At 40.6% G+C, this 19,685-nt stretch overlaps 1 protein-coding gene across 7 annotated transcripts in view; it reads left to right on the top strand.

Annotated features, from left to right (window-relative positions):
• Window positions 1–19,685, top strand: part of IQCH (IQ motif containing H) — a 210,553-nt gene that overhangs the window by 135,669 nt on the left and 55,199 nt on the right. For 5 of the 7 annotated variants that reach the window (XM_028166534.2, XM_028166533.2, XM_028166544.1 and 2 more), the window contains one exon: window positions 5,830–6,021. The exons of 1 other annotated variant lie outside the window; for it this stretch is intronic. In XM_028166534.2, the coding sequence (XP_028022335.1) occupies window positions 5,830–6,021 (192 nt within the window). Of the gene's footprint in view, window positions 1–1,028; window positions 1,302–5,829; window positions 6,022–19,685 lie in introns of all 7 variants that reach the window. One more of the 7 variants, XM_028166528.2, reaches the window with a different exon arrangement.

Below are 19,685 nucleotides of genomic sequence, written 5' to 3'. Positions count from 1 at the left end.
TGCTTTACATGCATTATCTCATTTAATACTCATAGCATCCTTACGAGATGGGTACTACTATTATACGCATTTTACAGATGAGGAAACTGAGGCCCAAGAAGAATGAGTAATTTGCCTTTTCAGCTTTCCCCACTAGCATGTGGCCTCTGCCTCCCTCCTCCCTGCTTCCAATGCCCTCTGTAGCTCTTTATGGCCCTTCTCTGCCTTGTATTAGTTATGCATTAATGGTACTCATCTGTGTCCCTACTCCTTGAGCGCAGAGACATGCTTGTATTAGTTTTGGTGTGTGTTGACCATCTGGCTCCATCCTCTGCCCCTTATTAGACATGCTGGAATTATTTATTTAATTGAATGAGACAGTCGCATGTATTGCTGAGCTGGGTCTAAGTAGTCAAAAATAAAAAGTTTTCCATTGGAAAAGAAATTTGAGTCTTGCTGAAATTCTCAAATATTTTCCATTCGTGAATCCTTTCTGGAGTGTTGGCTAAGAACCATGATAATCATCATAACAATCCATAGTCTCTGAAATGGAATTTGTGGTAGAACTTTGGGAAGAGAGTATCAAGTCAAGTGCCTTTTTCCTACTGAATCATTTAAAGGGTTGCCAGAATAGGAGTCCTGCACAGTGAAGAATACTATGGGGTTTTTTCCTTCATTTTTTTGTATTGATTTCCCAGACGCTTTAGTGTTAAACCATGCCAGAAGTGTTGCAGAGATGAATCACTATCATCCAAAGGCCACCAGCCTCTTTTCCTTCTGACAGAAGGATAATTCCACATGGATCAAATAAATACAGATGCATAGTAATTAGTTCTATTCCCAGTGAGCCTATTTCCAACGCACTAAAGATGTGAGCGATTATGGAACCTCACCCCAACAGCTTTTATCAATTTAAACTGCTAAACAACGGGATAGTTCATAACCCAGCCTGTTATTAATAATGCATTTATTGTGTGTAACATTATAAATTAGGTGTGTGGACCAGAAAAAGAATACCTTTTAACAAGAATAATATGATCTCCCCCCAGAAGCAGCATATGTGCCTGGCCACTCACCTGATGTACAGTCCCAAGGCAATCAAAAGAATAAAAAATCTCATCCAAGGAAAAGAAGCCTACATTGTCAGCGGGCTCCTCCACAGAGATGATTTAGCTGTGGCGGATATGTTAGACATACCCATCCTGGGCCCAGAGCCTGAACTAGCTCATTTCTATAGTACCAAGTCTGGAAGTAAACGGGTGTTTGAAAGCGCCAATGTGCCAGTCCCTCCTGGAATATATGACGTCTATAGTCACCAGCAGGTATGCAGGGTGGACAGGTGAGGCTCTGTTTAAATATTTCACATTCTCTTGACCTTGTGGGAACTTTAGGTCTTCTGGTGTCAGCCCTACCCAATGAAGAATATTGTGGAATACTTGTTGAGTTGATGGGATCTACTTTAGGCTTTCAAAGTGGCTTCCTAGGGGCCTTACAGAAATTGTTGTAATTCCCAAAGTATTTATTCATTTGGATTAAGGAACTGAAGGCCCTGTTCATATATTAATCTGCTATCAATATTTATTGCCTTAACATGGATTAGTTCATCATCATATTAGTTAGCAGGACCCTAAGAAATGTGAGAGTCAATTCTGGCTAAAAGGAGCAGGTTTGGAAATCTCCAGGGAGTGAGCCCTTTCTGCCGAGTCATGTTGCAAAGGGCACATGGCAGAGGGCTGCAGATATCTGTGGCTCTGTAAAAAAAAAAAAAAATCCTAGCTCCTCAGGAAGTGGCCATATAGGAAGGAGGGGGGAAAATCCCAGAAAGGGGAAATAAAATGGCTCTAGGAGGAAAACTATCTGCTTCTGGGTTTTGCCTTGGTCCGAGTCTATGGCTATGCATTCTTCCAGCAGATAGTTAGGGCCCTAACTATTTGGAGAACTGTTATATAATATTAGTCACTACAAAAGTAGCCACTAGAGAACTAGAAATTAGCCACTTTGAGTTAGCTCTGGCAGGTGTTCTCCCATTTAACTGCTATTTTTTTTCACAATAAAGAAAATAAAAGACAAAGGGCTGTTAACATTTCCTAACCTCTGTTTCAATACATCTCTTAACCATTACTCTGAGCCAATCACAAGTGATTCTGGGCACCCACTTCTAGGGAAACTAAAGAACTGTACACAATGAGGATGTTTGTAAGGGACAATATTTAGGGATCACGCTTCTTCTCTCAGTTGCCTGATCCTGATGCTCTGCACCTCATAGCCGCTGAGCCCCAAAATCAAGCTTTTCAACAAATCATACTTTTCAGAGACTAATTTGAAAATTTAGCTTATTAAATTGCCCCAAAAGTGTTTCAGTCTTGCTAGATAGAGTGTTCTTGGGCAATACATGGGCTCATGAAGGAAGTTCCTCTTAAAGATGGCAGTGTCTAGAAAAGGCACAGGCAATCTTAATAGGATTAAAAGAGAGGGGCTCCTCCTAACCTGGCATGTCCCTTGCATTGTCATTAACCGCCACTGGAATTTGAAGGTAACACAGTGGATTGCTTAACTCTGCTTCCCTGTAGAATACTAGGCTGATAGACTTAATACAAGTGAAATGCATTTTTTTTTTAATTTTTTTTTTTATGTGGGATCTTCCCGGACCAGGGCTCGAACCCGTGTCCCCTGCATTAGCAGGTGGATTCTTAACCACTGCGCCACCAGGGAAGCTCTGCATTTTTAAATGATACAATTTCATACATGTATATTAAACAATCTTCAAAGCCTTAAACTGTATGCGCAATATTTATACTGAGTGAGTCTTGCTTTTGTCCCCATTGATGAGAACTCAGGCAGTCTTTGCTATGAAATATTTTAGAACTTTATATGTTAATTGTGGTTAAAGATGCAGGAACATTTAATGCAGTAAAGCCTCCCCCTAATACTGATATTCAAAAGTAGGATAAAAACCTCTCCTCATAGACAAATTGGATTTGAAGGGTGTCATTTCACCTATGGCATGTGCAAATTGTATCACAATAAACTAAGTTATAACTGAGGTCCATGCTATCTGTTTGGAAAATGTATGTCTAAGGTCAACAAGAATTGAAGTACTCCACTGAGATTTTTCCACATAGTGCCTATCTGAACATGTCAGCGTTTTGAATTTGCAGATGGTAATGAATCAATAACACTGACTTTTTACCGATGTGCATCATAAACTTAAAGCTGGTGAAAGAAAGCTGTGATTATCTTAATTTAGGTTAATAAATATTCCTGGCTATCAGTTGGATTTTAGCAGTAGACATTTTTCTACTTCTGCCCTACACCAGTATAAAATGTATGGCAATTAAAAAATATATTACATCTTTTGAACAGAGAGATTCAAATAGAAAATGATAAATGTTTGGCAATAGCATAAAGTCATTGGTTTATGATTAAGTAATTTATTTATTTATTTAAAAAATCCAACTTGAGCACAGTGAGCATTTCCTGTTTTGTTCCATAAAGTAACCATGCAAGTTCTCTTTCTGGCATGTGTTCCATATGAAATATTGACAGCTTTGGTTAAATAATCAAACATGGTGATGCTATTTTAAAGCACTGTTCAATTTTCACTTAAAGATAGCACATAATTCTTTCCAGTGGTGCAGTCTTTACAATACTATTGATCCTTTTCATTACTGTACGGGATCCATCAACAGGCACCCATGTATAGGATTCTCAGAAGCAACAAATAATAGGATTTAGAAGAAACAGATAATAATTCTGTTAGTAGTTGAAACTTCCAAATATACAATACATCCAAACATACAATGAAAAAGGCTGTGCCAGAACAACTTTCCTTACACTGGCAAAAGAATTTTATTGGATATTAACAGTCCAAAGACCATTTCTACTTCTGCAATGTATGACCATAATACAACAAATAGAATCTATCTTTTCAACACAACATTAGAGGAAGAAGGGATGTAACCTTGGAAGGCACATTTAAAAAACCTTCCTAGGCTATGCTCATAGCCATATGGTGTGTAGACCAGAGTACTTGTCATTTAAACACCCAAATTATCCACAGACACTACTTGATAATTAGGGAGCTAAGACAATTTCATTTTCACCCTAATTGAATACCCCATGGTTGCATGGGGCTTCCAGGGATCCCAAGTATGCCTGTTTTGGTATCACTTCTACACTGCTGCATAGTGTAACATCCCCAGGAAGATTTGCTGGAAAGACACAACTCAAGAGAACAGACTGTGCCTTTAATCAAAATAATTTTAATCTTCCAGCTCCAGATTTCAACAGAACTATAATCTCGAGTTCTTTCACACTCTTTAGTTTTAAAAAAATCCATTTGGTGAACAAAAACTTATCAAAGGTGAAGAGAATAGTGCTGCAGAGGCCTCCTTAAGCACAGACCATGGCCAAGAACAACATGGGGTAGGCTCAGGAGAGAGAACGCTTAGTATTGTTTTTTCTGTGAAGTATAGACTGGAAAGTCGGATAAGAAGACCAAACAAAAAAATCATTTTGTGATCTAATGAGTTATTTTTCACCAAGGCTCTACTAGAGCAGTATTACTTATAATTAAGTAATCTTGCTATAGACTTTTGTCTGATTCAAACTTATCCCAAATGGCTTGTTGACTGTTTGGAAAGTTGCTTCTCTTGCTCTTCACTTCCTTCTCCACCTCACCCTTCTCCTCCACCTCTCTGCAGGTTGAGATGGGCAGCACAGTGGAGAAGAAATGGGCTTAGGTATTGGACTCAGAGCAGCCTGGGTGGAGTCTCTGCTCTGCCACTCAGTGCTGTGTGATCATGGGCAAGTTATTTAAATTAGCTGAGTCTCAGTTATTTATACATAAAGCGGAATTAATAATGATGCCTACCTCATAGGTTTTTATGAGTTTTATGTGAAAAAACTCAGGAATTCCCTGGCAGTCCACTGGTTAGGACTCCATGCTCTCACTGCCAAGAGTCCGGGTTCAATCCCTGATCAAGGAACTAAGATCCCACATCCTACAAGACATGTGGTGTGGCCAAAAAAAAAAAAAAAGAGAGAGAGAAAGAAAAGAAAACTCATGTAAAGAGCTTAGCCAAAGGCCTAGATCCTACTGAGAGTTCAATGATGTTAGATATTATCATCATTATTATTACTGTGATATTAGAGCTTAAACTTCTATCCCTGAAACATTCATGTGACTGAGCCCAGTTCTTGAGGGAATAGTTTCAAATAAGATGTAGGATAGGTGTGTATTCCAAGAAAGTTGCTTTCATGAGTGTTTCATCTCCTTTATCAGTCTTGTACCTACAATACACATAATACACTTTGTCAACTGACCGGCCAAATGAATGTTTTTCACGTACACTAATGAGGAAAAAATTAAATGCTTTATAGACTAGAACATTTAAAAGCTCAGCAAAGCTCCTAACAGTTAAAGTTTTCAAAACTATAACTTTTTACAATCTTGAAACTATAAAAAAAAAATTGAAGAATAAGTAAACACATAATTCTCTGAAAAAGGAAGAAAACAGTATCAAGATTCAATTACAGATATTCACAGGTTTTTTCCTTTTGCCTTTAAAAGCCAGCAAATGATAATTTCATAATTTCTCATAAATAAGATTATACTTTTAAACATTTCTTTAGTCCCACTGGTGAGTGGTTGCTTCACACCATATACATATATATATACACACACATACACGTATCACGTAAAACTTCTTCTAATCTGTCTTAATAACTAGAAGAAAACCGAATGAACAGACTGTTTGAAATAAAGACACATGAGAAGTACCACAACTAAGTTAACACGATACGAAGGAATCCAGGAAACTAAATGTTGCTGTGTTTTTGGCCCCACAGATCATAGAACAGGTGAGTCAGCTGGTCATTGATCACCTGGAAATCCAACGCTGGCTCTTTAAAATGGACTATGAGTTTGGAGGAAATGGGACTGCATTTTGTGACATTCCTTCCCACCTAAAGTGCTACAAGTGGGTCCTAAAGGAGAGTCACAGATACAGCCGTGAAGACTGGAGCAAGAAATGGGCACAAGTGAGTGTTCGATGGTGACTTAAACCCGAAGTGTCTGTGAACAGATAGGAGATAAAGCAAAAGGCTCAGCTAGAAGATAAGGCACTTTCTTCTAGACTCAGCTACGTTACCTACCAGCAGTGAGACCTTAGGCAGGTTTTTTACTTTCTTTGGCCTTAGTTCTTATATACAAAGTGAATGAGGTTGATTAGGTTATTTTAAATGTTCCTTCTTGGAGCCCTAAAAGTCCTCAAATTGATTATGATAATTAGGAAGTAATGTTTTTACCATATTCAAATAACATTACAAATCTAATCATTTGCTGTAAGTGGGTCTTGATCATATGCTTCTAACAAGTGTTGTTATTAAGCTAGTTGTATTTTATTATGAGAGAGAAATTCTATTAGTGAATGCTTGTCACCTGGAAGCTAATGTATAATAGCATTCTGTCAGCAGTCATATGTTTTTGAAGACAATTCAAGGAAATTTATGTAACTGCTGGTGCCTGTGAGATGTTGAGAAAATAATACATTCCAGCAAGAAAATCTCCCGGCAAGAACTGAATAGGTAAAAACTCTTAGCATATGAGTGACATGTATAGATTTTTCCACACATATTGATAGAAGGATGAATTGTACAACTTCTTAGTCTGTTTCAAACTTGCTTAATAATTAATTTTATATGGCCTCATATATGAATTATCCCCACCATTCTAAAAGTTGCGTCATTTTGCATCCAGAGACCTCGACTTGCCTGGCTTCTCTTCTCTCTTCTCTCTTCTCTCTCTGTTTTGGCTGAGCTACTGGTGAAAGCATAACTGATGAGGAAAATTCAGACGCAAATTCCCTTAACTGATTCCTTCCCCACCGATGTCTGTAGTAGTGGGCTCTGCAGTGATTTGCATCTGCTTTGAGCATCCCACTATACGAGTATATGAATCAAGACACAAGTGATAGAAAGGGAGGGGCACACAAGAGAGAACCCCATTATTCTTGTGAAAGTGAAATGATGAATAAATCTAGAGAATAGTCAGAAGAGAGAGTTCCCTTTGATAAATGTTACTGTTCTCCTCATGATCTATTCTGGGCTTTTCTTCCCCCTCCATCAGTGAATGGACTAAATGCAGTACCTGTCATGGCCAGCTTTTTACGTATTATTTAAAGGATACCAAAGTGAATTACTCTTCTAGAAAAAAATAAAACAGGGAAAATGTATTTAATTTTGAGGCCCATAGAGGTTTCTCTTGTGTTCTCCTTGGACTAGATTTTGTTTCATCTTATATAAAAAAAATGTTTAAGCAAAACTGTTGAGATTAAACCATGAAAAGTATGACTTTTTTAATCTAAAAGACTGAAATGTTAGTGTACAAAGTACTTGCTGGTCTCAAAATTTCAAACCAATTTTCATAAAATTCTCCTGACACTAGACTATGATAAATTTGAAATGTTTGACTTTAAGTTTTAAAAATATTTAAAATATTAGCATTTGGCTGAATTGCATTTAGAAACCTGAATATATATTATTTAATTTCAATTATTTTAAACAATACCGTTTTAAATGGTCACCAAATACATTTGGCATTATTGTTAATGTTGTCAAATGTGACACTTTTGAATAATTAATAATCTGTCTAAATCTTTTTTTTTAACTTAACAAGGGAAAAATCATGATTATGAAATCTTTTTACACTCTGAGACCTGTGCTTGGCCAGGGTGTGGTTAGAAGCCAAAAATAAAAATAAAAAATAAAGTAGTTCTGAAGAGCTTTTTTTTTTTTTTTTGTAGGAGACTTTTGACATTCTTTTGCCTTCAAAGTGAAATCACATTCAGAGTAGAAGTGAAACACAATCTCCACTGAGTGTAACTATTGAAAATTTAGGATTAGAATTATCCTTTGATCCAGAAGACCATCATAATGGTGCACATTTAGACATCAAAACATGACTTTATGAGCACAGGCATGTTTTAATGTCCTATTACAGTTTGTAGACCTGTTTCTTTTGATAATGAAGATGTTGTGTCATCAAGCCTAGCCTGGCACATACAAAACATACGCTGGCAGGTTATTAAAAATTTCAGCTTCTTGATGAAAGACTATCCTGCAGGCTAACAGTCCAGAGAAAGACTCCATTCTGGGAGAATTATTAGAAATGAGAATATGACTGTAAGCACTAAACTATGTTAATACTTACAAATAGCATCATTTGCATAGCAGTTTATGACATGATACCATGATTTTTCTCATTGGTATGTTGTAGGGAACAGATTAAAAACAGTGCTGTTTATGGGAGTTTGAACTATTTTGAGAGGCTCTTGCATCTTATGCAAATATTGGTTTTAGATGTAGGCATGATTCAGTGTAGACTCAAGGATCTAATATAAAGATCATCTTTTTTTCTACCTATCTAATTGAGAACGAGAGTTATCTGGTTGCAGTTGAGACTTGAAACAAAGTCATGGAATCAACAAATGCTAAAACACTGAAGTCACATTTAAAAAATCAGTGTTGACATGTAGGTGATTTTAGCAAAAGCAGAATGTTACATGATGGCCACAATGAAAACAGCACAACTCTCATTTTTTTCATGGTGGCTTGGTACCAACCTTACTCTCTTCATCCTACCAGCTAACAAAACCTACTTCCGCCAACAGGTTCCAGTAAACTCACTCACTTAAGTACTCAATGCTTGTTAAGGTTCAATGAATCTACACACGTGTGCATGCTCCAAAGTCCCCACTCCCCAGTCGGGGGGATTTCATTTAGTAGGAATAAAGGCTTACGCAAAGACACAGCTGTAGGGGAAAAACCTTCCTGGATACTCTCACCTAAGACAGTGTAGGGAGACCCAGGTAGACATTTGTTGTGGTACTAGTCCTTCTTGTGCCTTTTTCTTTCTTTCTTTTTTAAAGGGTAAAATTTCCCTCCCTCACTCCTAGATGATTGGCTTGGCGGTAGTGAGGCCTGGTGACACTGCTTTAGAAGAGTAGTTCCCAGAATACTGGCCTAGACATGAGATTTAGCATTTCGTAGACCCATGAATACACTATAAGGTCTTGACATTACCCCATATTTCTTAGTAATAATAATAATAGAATTGTACCATTGCATATTTGATCCACGGTTGGTTGATGTGGAACCCGCAGATACGGAGGGCAACTGTGCAATGCCATTTTATACATGGGACTTGAGGATTCTTGGATTTTGGTATCCATGGGAGTCCTGGCATTTCAGCACTTTATGTGAATTGACTCATTCAATCTCAGAAAAAAACGGAAGTTTTTACTCATTTACTTCCACACCACTTTGATACGGAAGGTATTGTCACTCTGTTTACAGATGGAGAAATTGATGCTTGGGAAGTGCAGTGACTTGCCCAAGTTCACACAGCTAGTAAATGATCCGCACCTAGTTTGGAACACACGTCCACTCCTCCAGGCCCCGGGCCCTTGCCACACTGAGCTGAATCCATCTAGAAAAGACCCATTGTTTGAAAGCCTTAGAGTAGTGTTCTCCCTCAGGTCCCTGCCGTTGTGGCCTGCTGCCCTTGTGGCAGATTGTCTGCTTTCTACAGAGACTTGTGGGAAACACAAACATCCCACAGCTATTGCTCTCAAATTTCTTCCCTTTCCTGTCTGACAGGAGAGCTGCTGTCCTGTTGTCAGCAGGCTGAGATGTAAGAGGGCCATCGGTACACACACCTCATAGTTTCAGAGAAGAGGCCCTGTTGGGGGGTCTGTAGGATTCGGCTTTGCAACCTAACTGCCTCACGTACCTACTTATGTGCATGGGTGAGGAGAGTGAGTTTTAGATATCACCCTTTGATCGTTCATGGGGGTGACAAATTTTCAGTGCCTTTCTCAACTTAGTACACTAACAAGATCATTTTAGTGAACCTGTAAATTCTCACAGAGCTTAGAGTAAGTAGCCTATCTTCACAATCAGACATAGCATTAAAAATATGGTGAGTTTTTAAAACCCTGTTTTTTGGATAAGCAACCACATATTTTGTTTGTTTGTTTTTAGTCTCCTGTTCCAGATTGACATGTAAACTTCCTTTGAAGCAAAATGAGGTTTGGAATAGGCTAGTATGAATAATTGAACATTCAGGATAAGTAGGAGGTGGCCTGGCTTCGTGGGTTCCACAGCCTAGGCACACGGAGGTTACTCGGGGGGAACCATGGGCAAATCACTTCAGCTCTCCAGGTCTCTATCGCTTCAACGGTAAAGAGAAATAATATTAGTACCTGTCTCCTGGGGAGGTAGTGAGAATAAATTGAGATAACCTTTGTGGATTGGCTACCAATGTACTTAGCACATAAGACTTCAAGAAATGCTACTTGTTATTAATATTACCATAGAATTGCATTACAATTAAATTGTAGGTAATATTGAACAAGTACATACAATTTAATCTTTTTATGGTGATTCAGAAGGTCCTGTAGCGTCTTGTAGGCTTCCAGAACATTGTTCTATGCATCAATTATCATTACGTAGGATTGTGGCTGTTGCGGATACAGAATGTTGACCAAGTTTTGCCTACCGAATGATTTACCCAGATAATGCCTTTAAAAGAATAAACCTTGACAGCAGCCTGCTTTCTTATAATTTGAAAACAGAAAATAATTCCAGTTATTTAAACTTCCTACATGTCGTATAAAGAGGCATTGACCTGATAAAGTAGAGATTTTTCTGACCACGAGATTGAGACCCGGTTGCTTCATTTTCTGGTTCCAGTTGGTGTCTTTTCTAATTAGTGTAGCAGCACGTCACCGCAATCATTGGAAAGTCTTAGTCATTTACATATTTTTCCTTATCTCTGAAAATGACTTAGAATGTTTTCTTCCAGTTCAATGGCTGTTTTCATGAAGCTGCCAGGGTTGGGTGTGAGGTGCTTCTCTGTGCCTGAGGAAGATGACAGGAGAAGGAAAATTGCCTCCCCAAGTTAAATGAAAGCTGGGTCCCCCTTCTGAGGACCTATAATAATCAGCTATACAAGCTGTTGGTTTGTGTGTCCTATTGATTTAATATGCTTCTAATCAGTACATAAAGCTATGGGCCTGCAGTGTTAATTTTTCATATGCTTACAAAGTACCCTTTGATTTTCTGTCACACGTTAATTACAGCGTTTTGCCATTAAATAGGAAGCTTTGTGTAAACTAATTACTAGGTAATCATTGTCTACTGCAAGCATGCTGTTTGTACCTTTTATTTTATTCTAAAAATGCACAGATCTCACAGTCTGGAAACGCTCTACCTTCCAGCCATTAGCTCTCACTAATTCATAGCATTATTGTGGTGAGAGTATAGGAGTTGTAATTGTTGTGGTATCAGAGCTGTTAATTACCGGAGTAAACAGTTGAAATGGTGCCAAGGTCTATTGTACAAGGCAGAGAAAAGGAGGTTTAAATGTTACTCCCACCATCTGGGGACTAGGGGAGAGGCAAATGCTTGAGAACAGCAGTGAGGCGCTATCGCCTCAGCTCCAGGGTTGGCGGCCATATGGATCCAGAATATTTTGAATCAATTGAATTTAACTACCAGTTTTCACGATAACAGCGTGGAAGGAAGGAATAAAGCAAAAGATGAGAGGAACAAGAATTGGTTATGTTTTCACATACAGGAAGTCCCCATTGGAGTTCTTTTGGAAATATCTGCTTCAAGCCACAGAGCAGGCACGGATATTTGGAACAGATTCAGAGTGGGTTTTACTCTCCTCTGCCGGCCACTGCGCCATTTGCTTCTGGTCGTCTGTCCTCCAAGCCCCTCGGTGAGAGAGGGATGCCCTTGAGAAGACCCAGACTTTCGTGTAATTGTGCCAGAGCAAACAAAAAATCCTCACTTTTGGAATTCACTGATTTATTACCCTGGTATTTTAATAAGCATGGTCTGTAGAAAAAACAATACTAAATATATAATGCTATCACATCTGCCTCAATACCTCTGTACACGTGGAAATATCAAAGAAGGTACAGACTCCGATTAAGAAAGGCAGATGCTTGCCCATTTATTTTGTATAAAATTAAAATATAAATCCTCCCGATAGTCTCCCATTTCAGTCGACAAATTCACCCCGCTCCCCACTACTTGAATGAAAAATCAAGTCCAAAGGGCACATGTGTTTTCTTTTGTTTTTAATTTTCAACTAAAGAGCTTTTTCAGCATATGCAGTTTTCTCAACCAGCGATATTTCTCTAACTGGAAAGAAAGAAACCTATTGTCAATAATAATAATTATGGCCACTACCATTTACGGTTGATTTTTAAACTGCGTGGTTTCTGCTTTAAAATATTGTGTAATCTCTAAAACAGTCATATGTTTTTACTTGATGTCACTCATACTTAATATAATTGCCTTTAAACCCATTGTCCAACATTAAAAATATCTTAAAAAAAATCTACCACTTGCTGCTGTAACTACTTTTTATTCCCAAAACATGAACATATTCTTCTTTTTTTAAACCACCCTGTATTATTTATTTTTAATTGTTCCTTTAGCAGATGTTGAAGTAATTCAGAGTACAGTGTAAACAACTCCTTTAAAGAGAGCGATCACAGATGACCACATACACCATGAACCAAGGGCAGTGCCTGTCGGGCTTTTATGGTGGCCACTCTGGCCCATGGGAAAAATTTTTCCTGCTTTTGTGTATGTGCAAAGTTCAAGTAAGAATTTCAAGAAATGCTTAATCTTTATCTATTGAAACCCCCAGCATGCAGTGCGACAGGGTGAGCCTAGAAAGAAAATCATGGCCCCCTGTGGAGAGGGGAAAAAAGAAACAGCAGTTGAAGAGCTGGAAAGCTGAAAGGGAATGAACCTCTCTAGCGTTTCTGGTCGGGGCGAAGCAGTTGTGCTGAGCTTTGGAATGGAGGTGCAACATATGTGCCTCAGTTGGACAAAACGCTTCTCGAGTCAAATCAACTGCTAGGCCTGCATGTTGGTGCAAGGTGGAGGCCTGGATAATGAGGGACAGACTTCTCGAGAAGCAGCGAGTGGATAATGCTACATAAGTATGGAATTATATACCGCATTTTCACCATTCTGTTTAATGAGAGCCGCCACCGCAGCGAATCACTTGCCACACAGCCAAGATGGGCCGTTAGCTATCAAGGGAAAATTGTCTTTGCCGCTTTCAGCAGATGGAGCAAATATTTTACAAAGCAATTTTACATACCAAAAGCATTTGTGTGCCTTGGTAATGTTGGCTGTTTTACATTATGTTACCTTCTACAGCAGCATAATTTTCCATCTCATCGAAGGCAAAGTTGGCATTTTTGATTTTTAAACTCTCAATTAACAATTAAATATGGAGTATTAAGGTAGTCCTTAAACTTTAAGTAGGTGTGGGAAGTAGTTTATGACTTGCTCAAGACATTTTCATTTTTTCTTCATCCTCTCAGCCTAATTTTGCACTCTAAAGAGGGACGATTGCTAATGATTTTAATGGAAAGGAATGACTGAAAACCTCACTACTGACTGCAGAATGAGAGTAACCAATGCATAGAGTGATCAGAGCATTTGCTGGCTTAAGCATCCAGCATGGATTGTGGATACACGGTTTGGCCCACCCCTTTGTATCAGTTTAAAATGTTTAATATTCAATAACAGAAAATCCAACTCCAAATGACTTTAAAAATAAAGAGAATTTTTAAAAATAAAAATAAAAAATAAAGAGAATTTATTATCTCAACTAAGTGAAAATCCAGAGATTGGCTCTGGCATCAGACAAGGCTTAATCCAGTGGCTCAGTATCACTAAGGACCCAGTTACTTTCCATCACTCCTCCGTACTGTGCATAATGTCTGCTCCATCCTAAGGCTGGCTGTCCCCAGGGTCGCTAGATGGCTGCCAGTGGCTCCTGGAGCTTGTCCTTAGTCAAGTAGCTCCTAGAGCTTGTCCCCGGTCAAGGTAATAGGAAGAGAGAACATCTCACCAGGCAGCATTCTCAGAAGAGCATAAAAGCTTCTTTCTCAGAAGGCCCCAGCAAGTGTTTCCTAACACTTGATTGGCCTAACTGCCCCTCCTGAACCAATCACTGTGGCCAGGGTATGGCTTTGCTAACCAGGGGCCCATCCCTGGAGCTGAGCGTGGAGTCACTCTCAATTCTTGCATAGCTAAGAATGGGGTAGGGACAGTTCCTGAAAGGAAGTTGGGGATATCATTACCTGGAACGAGGGGACAAAGATGCTAGGCAGCCAACAACAGATGTCCATTCTACCATTTGTCATAAATTGGACAGCACAGACTTAGCATCACATGTGGATGATCTAAATCTGACCCAGCTGGACCATCAATGCCCACTGATGGCAGTTACAGACCCAGATCTCATCACACTATGGCATACTGGTAGCAACTAGATTTGAATCCCAGTTTGCTACTTCGTGGGTGTGTGACATGAAATGGAGATGATAATGACTACTTCAGAGACTGGCTTTGAGATAATAAATATAAAATCCCTGGCACAGACCTACCACATGGTAAGCTTTCAATAAGAGAGAGCTATTGTTTTACCTACAAAATAACTATAGTGGTAAAAAGTGTCCTGTGCAAGCGAAGTAACCTTCCTAAATTCACACTCAAATTAGGAACCCTTCCCTTCTCTCCATCTCTGTGCCGCTAGCCTTTCAAATCCTGAGCACCTTTCATGGAACCCACACTCTCCCTTTGAAAGAGGCAGCAGGGGTGGTGGAAACCACTCACCCCAGAGCCAGAGGCAGCCAGAGAGCTCCTGTGGTCTCGCTGTATGAGTGTAGAAGCGCCATCCCCTCTTCTGTTACACGAGGCATTTGTCTTAGATGTTCCAGATGGCCTCTTTCAACACTGACATTCTTGCTTAGTTTTTCAAGTGATTGTCTTGCCCTTTTGGCCCTATTCCTCCATTTAGGGATATCAGAAGGCTCTATAAAGCAGAATCATCTAGGTAGGTCCCTTGGTTTCTCTTTTGAACACCACCAATGTCTGATGTGAGAGATGGGAGGTGATTAGCCGAGAAGTTATTTTACTTAATTCACCACTGCCGATCCAGCAAAGAAGCTTCTGAAATAAAAGGAGTATTGGTGAGATTGACATTTAGAGCATTCTAATTTGTCTTCTTTCTTCCTCCTTGCTCATCGTCCCCAACACACACACACACACACACACACACACACACACTCATACTCACACACACACACACACACACTTAGAATTTACTTGGGAAAGTTAACTCTCTGGAGCTTGAAGTAGCTTTAGTCATTGAGGGCAATATTAAATTGGATATGCTAGCAGCGTCTCCTGAGATATCCTGAATTTCTTTCAGTCAAATACCTCTTCCTTCAAATTTATACTTTCTTGATAGAAAAAAGAGAGAGAGCTGAGAGGCAAGGTCCATGCTTGATAGACAAGAATCTCTAGGATGCATTGGTCAGGCTGATGGAGGCCCTGCAGTTATCTTGGAACACTCCAAGGTCATGACTATCACTGATGCACTCTGAGGGGTAAATATGGATACAGGGTGACAAGGCTATGCAGTGGCACAGATGCGGCTCAGGTTCCTCCTGGATGGGAATTGCTCCAGAGCTATTAGCTCCACAAAGGCCAGCAGCTAATGTGCATTGCCAGAGCCAGTGCAATCATAATGGAATGAAGATCTGGAATTGATTTTTTTCAAGAAGTGAAGGGTATTTTTCTAACATTTGTTTATCACCCATGAGGTCTAAGCTTTCCTTTCCACACCTCCAGAGTTGTTAGCTCTAAACGATCTGCTCCATGTGAATGATAAACTCTCTGAAACACTAACCAGTAGTCTATCACCTTGATGTGCCTCATTGAACTACTCATTTCATAAGTATGTAAGATAGAGAATGTGTGCCCCAGTTGCTGGCTTGTAACAGATATTCTACACACACACACACACACACACACACACACACACACTTTGCAAGGGTGAAAAGCAGTGGGGAAGAAGGCAAACTAGCAATGGTTTCCCCAACTCTGTTGTTTTCTGTCTTCAGTCACGTGTTGAAAATCACCCAATAACAGAATCTGACAACTCAGCCAGTGACCTTACACAAGCCGCCTCACTCCAGGGGCCTCTACTTCCCATTTGTAGAGCAGGGGAAATAATCCTGTGCTGGCCCACCTCAAGAGTGTTGGTGTCAGGACCAAAGGAGATAATGAATGTGAGCCTGCTGTGACAAGAGAAAGTATTTTATGAATACTGTTCTGATGACTCACATGAATTTGGGGGTTTGTGTGTCACAGTTTTGTACATCTGTGTCTGTGTTTATCAGTGTGTATTTAAGTTTACTCTGAACAGAATAAGCCCAAATAGCTACAGATCTTCCCTTATCAGCATCTGCCCTTCAAGTTCTGGTAATTGTGTTTGAACTATGCAAAATGATAAACACTAGAGAACAGAAACTCCCCCCAAGCTGAGAACTTGCATCTGATGTCTCTTCATTGGAACTAAGGCCATTCTTAGTATAATCCTTCTATTTCCTATCAGATGCTTTCAAAATAAAGAAATAAATTGAACAGTTAATACCTCCCACCCCATTATTCCTCTGCATATCTTTTTCTTAGAGAGTTCCTCGTGGCCCCAAGCTGCCTCTGTGTGCCCCAGCATCCCCTATCGAATGTCACCCTGCCAGTGCCTTCGGCCCTGTACTTCTCATGATGGGACACAATTTCCACAGCAGACTTTCCTCTAGGAAATTTACCCCCTTGCTATGGCTTTGTACACAGCGCAAACGCTGTAGATCAAGGCAGAATGGCTGGCTTTGTAAGCAGAGGCAGTGAGGGCAGCCTGACACAGTGTCCAGATGCCTCTTGCAAGCTACAGCCTCACAAGTTAATTATTGGCCCTCACATAGCATGTTGCATTGGAGGTGACACTTCATAAATGTCACCTCATTTGTCTTTCCAGTGCCCCTCAGAGGCCGGGAATCTCATAAAATCCACCCAGGAAGAATTGGTGCTTCTTAAGTAGTCATCCCCCCAGGTGGTCCCTGGGCAGCAAGGAGGGAACCTGTTGCGAGGTTTCACATTTTCCCTTTTTCTGTAACTTCAGCTCTTTGGGGCTGGGTCCCTGTGTTTATCACCGCCACGACTCAGTCCACAAATATTGAGTGTTCCCTGTACCGAGCTCTGGGGAGCTTGACCTCAAAGCCACTGACCACGCCATTAAGGAGCCCCCGGGGAGCTGGAGAGCATGGGGAAAGGATACCCCACAGGGATGGCAGAGAAGGCTTCCTGGGGGAGGTATGACTGGAACTAACTCAGAGAGGGTGAGGAGCAGTCAGCTAGGTGAGGAAGGGGAGGAAGGAAGGCGGAGAAAAGACATTGAGCCAGGGCAGTTTGGGGTGAGACTGAAAGCCAGAAAGGAGAGAAGTGAGGCTACATTAGGAATCAGAGGCCAGGTCACAGAGGGCCTTTGTGTGTCGTACTGAGGAGTTTTGCCTTAATCCTTAAACAGATAGAGATCTAGTTTCAAGACTTAGGTGGCAAAGCTTTCACATACTCCTTCATTATCTCACCTCCATCTCTAGTCTCCCCACACCCCAACACATAAACACTCTTTTTCCTTAGTTCAGTTAGGCCTGACATTCTGTAATTTTTTTCCTCAATTTTTTTTATTGTGGTAAAATACCCATAACATAAAATTTACCATCTTAACCATTTTTAAGTCTACAGTTCAAAGGTATTAAATACACTCATAATGTTGTGCAACCATCACCACCATCCATCTCCATAACTCTTTTCATCTTATAAAACTGAAACTCTGTACCCATTAAACACTAACTCCCCATTCCCCCTCCCCCTGACAACTACCATTCCACTGTCTGTCTCAGTGATTCTGACTCCTCTAAGTACCTGTCATTTTTTGCATGAATGAATGAATAAATGAATTACTTCTCTTGAACTGACTTGATGTGATAGCAGATAGCAGATCACTGGATAGATGGTTCAACACCTTTCAGACACAGGGCAGAAAGGGCCCTTTAATCAGGGCAGAACAAAAAGGAAGTCTCCACTGTCCTGGTAGAGGGCCTGCCCTGCATGGGTTCCTTCCTTGACATTTAGTTTCCCAAGCAGGGTGGGAACCTACAGACGTGCTCCATCGTCCCAGCTTTGGGGCACTGCATGAATCACAGACAATTGGTCTTTTTCGATAGAGTAGGATGGTTTTAACTGAAACAAGTGTAAAACAAAAAGAAAGATGGGTGTGGAGGACAGTGCTCAAAGAAGGAACCAAGAGGGGGGTCCAGGTTGTTGGAACTGCGTGTTTTGTGTGCTTGTTTATGGTTTAGATGCAGGGCTTCGGGGAGATGAAGTAATGTACAGTAAAGAGCAGAGAAGATGTAAACTGTGCAGCATACGAAGTGCTCGGGCTTTGACAGCAACTTCCCTGCCTCTAACTCCCAAGGCAGAGGCTCCTTGTGTAAGCTGGCTTCCCCTGCCCTTCTTCACGACCCCCAATTGTGCAGAGAGCCATCCTGAACAAGGGTGGGCGGTGGCCGGCACTCTCCCTTCCTCATGGCATTTTTGTTTTGTACGTCAAGCACTTACTAAGCTAACTAATGAGACTCTCCCACCAGGATTTTCTGGATATTTCAGAAATTATTCAGGTTACTGGGACCTGCCTAGAGTGTACTCTCAGATATTTATTTGTCTTCTACTGTAGATTTTCAGAGGGCACGGGACCCAGAATGAATCAGATGTTCCAAGGAGCTGGGGGAGGGGGGAGGACAATCACTTTTTAAAGGCAGGGAAATTGAAAATAAATGGCCGTACAGGGCTTCCCTGGTGGCGCAGTGGTTGAGAATCTGCCTGCCAATGCAGGGGACATGGGTTCGAGCCCTGGTCTGGGAAGATCCCACATGCCACGGAGCAACTGGGCTCGTGAGCCACAGCTGCTGAGCCTGCGCGTCTGGAGCCTGTGCTCCGCAACAAGAGAGGCCGCGATAGTGAGAGGCCCACGCACCGCGATGAAGAGTGGCCCCCGCTTGCCACAACTAGAGAAAGCCCTCGCACAGAAACGAAGACCTAACACAGCCATAAATAAATAAATTAAAAAACAAAAACAAAAAACTGTACATACCTTAATTAAAAAAAAAAAAAGGCTGTACAGATGATTTCTAAGATGCCTTCCTGCCCCATTCGCCAAAGCTGATTCTTTTCTGATTCTTCCAAATACTGATGTTCACTCACAGATTAGAAAGTTCCCCAGCAACGCAAAGCAAGCCTGAGTTTTTCTTGTCAATGTCCCATATTTTGAATATGAATCCTGCCCATCAAATGTTTTGTGTCTAGTGCCCTGCTCTTCTACTGAGAGAAAAGATATCTGAAGAGGTGGCTTCTATCTAAAAAATTTTAGATAGTCTAAGACTTTCCAAAAAAAAAACAAAAAACAAAATGTCCCGACAAACCGAGTCTTTTCATGTCAAAAAGCCAGGTTTCTTATTCATCAGAGGGTTTCCTACTGTTTTCATTTTGACAGGATGCTCTGTAGTTTGGGGTTGTTGTACAATGACGTGGGGCCAGCCTCACATCTAGGCAGATGAGGCTATGACCTAGTGGGGTACATCAGGTGACTGAGGCCAGCCCCCCTCCCCACCTCCCTCTTCCAACCTGCCCCCTCCTAAAATCCCACCTCTACAGGGTCAGCCACGGTTTAAGGCTTTGATACCAGAGTTACATGGAGGCCC

Source organism: Balaenoptera acutorostrata, chromosome 3, assembly GCF_949987535.1.
Source record: "Balaenoptera acutorostrata chromosome 3, mBalAcu1.1, whole genome shotgun sequence".
Taxonomy (NCBI): Eukaryota; Metazoa; Chordata; class Mammalia; order Artiodactyla; family Balaenopteridae; genus Balaenoptera; species Balaenoptera acutorostrata.
This window is presented reverse-complemented; position numbering and strand designations above follow the sequence as displayed.